The 4,109-nt window shown below is 43.3% G+C and overlaps 1 protein-coding gene across 4 annotated transcripts in view; it reads left to right on the top strand.

Annotated features, from left to right (window-relative positions):
- Nucleotides 1–3,406, top strand: part of LOC147633734 (uncharacterized) — a 4,060-nt gene extending 654 nt beyond the window's left edge. The window contains exons 2-6 of one of the 4 annotated variants that reach the window (XR_015266905.1): nt 317–365; nt 618–1,357; nt 1,909–2,143; nt 2,551–2,649; nt 2,850–3,406. Coding sequence is in view for 3 of the 4 variants with exons in the window: in XM_086804762.1 (XP_086660888.1) it covers nt 317–365; nt 618–1,357; nt 1,909–2,143; nt 2,551–2,570 (1,044 nt within the window). In the remaining variant the exon portion in view is untranslated. The other 3 variants (XM_086804762.1, XM_086804763.1, XM_086804760.1) reach the window with 3 other exon arrangements.
- Nucleotides 3,407–4,109: the final 703 nt, after the last annotated feature.

The raw sequence follows: 4,109 nt of genomic DNA, 5'->3' as shown, positions 1-4,109 counted from the left end.
CAAGGAATAGAAATGCTCAATTTTAGAGAGGTAGAAAAGCTTTTGAATGTGTGGGCACGTTCAGAACGTTGTAAGTACAGTAATTAAGCTTAAGCTATGCCAGCCTTAAACCCAAAACAGAAACATTATTCAGAAATCATTAGTTAAGCTTGATTATGTTCCACACCCACACCCACACCCACACCCACACCCCCCATCCTCTTCTAATCAAGCAAATTTATCAATAATTGTGGAGCTAAATATAGTGCTTTATGGTTTACTGTAACAGCTTGTCTGTCCCCTTATTGTTAGTCAATAATTTTCCTTTTTGGTGCAGTTGTTTAGTTGGCTGAGGCTCTGGCATCATTCCAAGAACTCCAGCACAGGTCTACCAAAAAACGACCCTCATCGAGTCATCTTCTCTGTGATTAGTTGTGATCATAATAGTTCATGGGCATTCTGCCATTCATTTGTTTCCAAGCATCATGATGTTTCCATAGTCATGTGTTTACCACTATCATTATGTGATCGCATACATGTGTGTCAAAGCTGGTCATGGGGAAAGGGTTAAAAAAAGAGACTTATGAAATGCATGATACCATGTGTTTTCTTCGATAATCTGATGTGCAAATGTGCAGGTGCTGGTGGTGAGGGCAACTCAAATGCACATCATCATCATCATGGAGAACAATCAGTAAGGCAAGCTGTGGTTAAATATGGCAAGAGAGGGTGGATGTCACACTGGAACCTTCTCCATCTGGAGAAAAGGTCATGTGCTCAAACAAAAGATGTCTACACTGAGGGTCATCACCACTACCACCACCAACAACAAGGTTCAGTTAGGTCCCAACTGGCAAGTGCGAGTGATCACTTGGCCCAATCGATGGGCGCCACCACAGATAACATGTCTCAAAGGAGCATCCGATCGAGCTCGCTAGATTTTGACGAGAAAGCAAAAGAGAGTAACAATGTGGCCTTTTTGCTTGGCCATAGGCAGCAGCACCAAGGGCTTGTAGCTGTGGGAGACCTGAAGGGGAATGCAGGTGGGGACTCTTCTAGGAGAGAGATTGTGGGTCTTGATGTTGCTGCCACTACTGCCTGTGTTGACTTCCAGCAGCACAAATCCGGTCTGAAGAACAGAGTGTTGCCATTGACGACACAAGACAATGTGGATATTAGTACCACTACCACCACTATTGCTGCTGCTTCTGCTGATCTTAATAGTGGTAGTGAGGATGGTCCTGTTCCCATAGCCATGATAGTAGCCAAGCCCGAACCCCTTAAAAGAACAGGCTCTATCTCTCTCAAGAAGCTGAGCTTTGCCAAGATTTCTTCCCCTGAGTCGCCAAGATCACCTCGAGAAATCAAGTGGAGAAAGGTGAATAATTCATAACCAGACAATCGAAGCTTAGTTCGTAACTAAGTGGATTTTTGAAGCACATAATCATTCTCCATGCCTTATCATGTGCATGCATTTTGCAAAACGGTGTCAGATCTGACAATGGGCAGGCACTCTTGGCTTGGACAAGCAGTGTTGCCTGTCCATCTAAGGGTTCTGGCACCCATGCTCCCTAAAAAGCTGCCGGAGATCTGATGCGGGCACTCTTGGGCTTTGATGGTGGGCAATAGATGCCAGTCCATCCGAGAGTTCAGGTACCCATGCTTCCTATATCTGCAAACGCCCATCCATGCTGCAGTCAGCTTTCTATGCCACCAGACCTCTGAGAGGTGGCAAAGACGTCAAATCCCCCTTCAATCTCATCACTCTACAAGCATGCGAGTTTTACCACATCCAAATGCATCTTGTATCCTAGATGGGCAAGCACTTGATTTCAAGCATGATATCTCTCTCTTTCTGCTTTCTACAAATCTCATCATGATGGTGGCATTGGGTGTAACCTTTTTTCATTTTGTTTGCTTCTTGTGCAGCTGCTTTCCTACTCCAGGTCTGGCTCTCCAAGGAGCCCCAGCTGCTTCCACCAGCCCGAGTGGAACAGCCAACAGCTAGTAGACCGGGGGGGGACGACGCATCAAAAAGGCAGCTTTAGCACCATGGGTTCCCCTTGGAACTCACAAGCCGGTGGGCATAGGTGCCATAACAATAGGAGATCCTCTTTCAAGAGCTCATACAAACAAGGCCAATGGATCACAACCGACTCAGAATGTAAGTAAAGCTCACTTAGTCTTTAGGTCTTTTGAGTAATTCTTAGCCATTGCTTACATGCAACTTGGGTCTTTTGAGTGATCTTGTGATACCCAATTCTCAACTGAGGTTTTTTTGAGCAGTTTTTTTGGGGCCTTCCTACTTTCCTCATCTTTAATTTTCTTAGGCTAAGGCTGGATACACAACCTTCCCTTCACATGCATAACTCTCCCTGCCTAAACAATGGGGAGAGCTAGGAGGGCAAGGATTGCGTGCCCATCCCCAACGGCAGGCGGCCTAGATCCCTCCAGACGCGAGCAGGGGAGGGTTGTGTGTTGAGCCTAATACTATGTTGCATGAATTGAGTGTGCAGCTTTGTTTCTGTTTTAATGTTGGCTTGGCATTGTTTCTCCTTTCTTGTGGGGCAGTTGTGGTATTGGAGCTTTGAAGCTTTGCACCAACCACCAGTGGAAAGCCAGGGAACACTAAAATGGGGTTGTACCCCATCACTTCTCAAAGGAAACTAGGTTAAAGCCATGTACATAACAAGAGTGTGTGAATAAATGATGGTTTGCCCTGCTAATCGTTGCACTTTGTACCCCTCTCTAGTTCATTCCATTTTTGACAAATGCAAATGCATATTCATCAGACAAATCATGTCAGAGAAGCATGTTATTGCACTACTTTGATTTGTGAACTAACTACAGGTGGTTTTTTGATCATATAGGTGCCAGTTTTGGATAACAATGCTAGAGACATATCATTGTGACGCTTAATACTGTGATATTACAAAATTCTTACATAAATGCTAACTCCAATATTTGAGCTTTGTATCAGCTCCATGAGTTGGGTGTGGATACCTAGCTAACTCAGTTGTGATGGCCAGCTCCCTGGGTGTGGATGCCCAAGCTGGTGCCATGCATGTCCTAATTGCATGAAGAAAGAGAAAATGAACAATGAGACTAATTGACTTACCACATCAAGACACCACCAGCTAGTTAGGTTTGGGATCATGATCATCATATGAATGCCAAAATGAATCTTGAAACCTCTAAAAAAATTTTGATTTATTCACACAAGTACAAAGATGAGTCAATTTGTTCACACCAAGAATACAAGTTGGTTTATTTTAAAGCTTGATGTGCCCTTCTAGATCTATTCTAACCTACTAGAGAAGCAAGAGAAAAATGGATCCTCGCCAAAGAAATGTGCTAGACCTTCACATGAAGGGCACTTCTCTAATAAGAGTTGAGGTTTTTTTTAGTACTTATGCAGGTTCAAAGGGCAATTCTAAGACATAGAATTGGGGTTTTTTTTTTTTTGGGGGGGGGGGGGGGGGTGGTGGGGAAGGGAGGAGGGGGTTCATTCTTTCAAGTATTGATGTTTGAAAGTGGTTGGTTTCATTTTGAGATGGACGTTAAGTTCTTGTTGAGAGTTTATTGTCAATTTTAAAAAAAGATTATACTTACACTGGCATTGCTCGGTCAGTAGAAAGACATTATAAAATGCGTACTTCTTTAAGAAGTTCCAACTTTCCAACAAACATTTCTACAAAAGATTGGATCCCACTTGCAACACGAATGTTGAGTACAACACCTATGATGTGTGAAGAGTACAATGCGAGGTCAACACCTAAGACCTAATGGGTCATGCAAAGGAGCTCTTGAATTTGAAGGGTAATCCCAAAATTTTATTTCCATGGCCTTCATGAAGAATAAGTCCCTTCCCACTTGCAACACGAATGTTGTACAACACCTATGAAGTGCGAGAAGAGTACAACACGAGGTCAACACCCACCAAGACATAATGGGTCATGTAAGTTGTAGGTCTTGACATAATCCCAAAATTTCATTACCAACGCTCGTATTAAACTTACATTTCTTTGTAAAGAGATATGACAGTGTAATGAAGTAGATTTGGTGTCACATGCACGTGGGGGATGGGACTTAGGTACTTGGGCTTAGGGTCATTTACATATATGCCTTTG

This window comes from Cibotium barometz, chromosome 11 (genome assembly GCF_041138505.1).
Source record: "Cibotium barometz isolate CiBa-2024 chromosome 11, ASM4113850v1, whole genome shotgun sequence".
NCBI lineage: Eukaryota > Viridiplantae > Streptophyta > Polypodiopsida > Cyatheales > Cibotiaceae > Cibotium > Cibotium barometz.
Note: the sequence above shows the minus strand (reverse complement) of the source record. Positions and strands in the feature narration are given on the sequence as shown.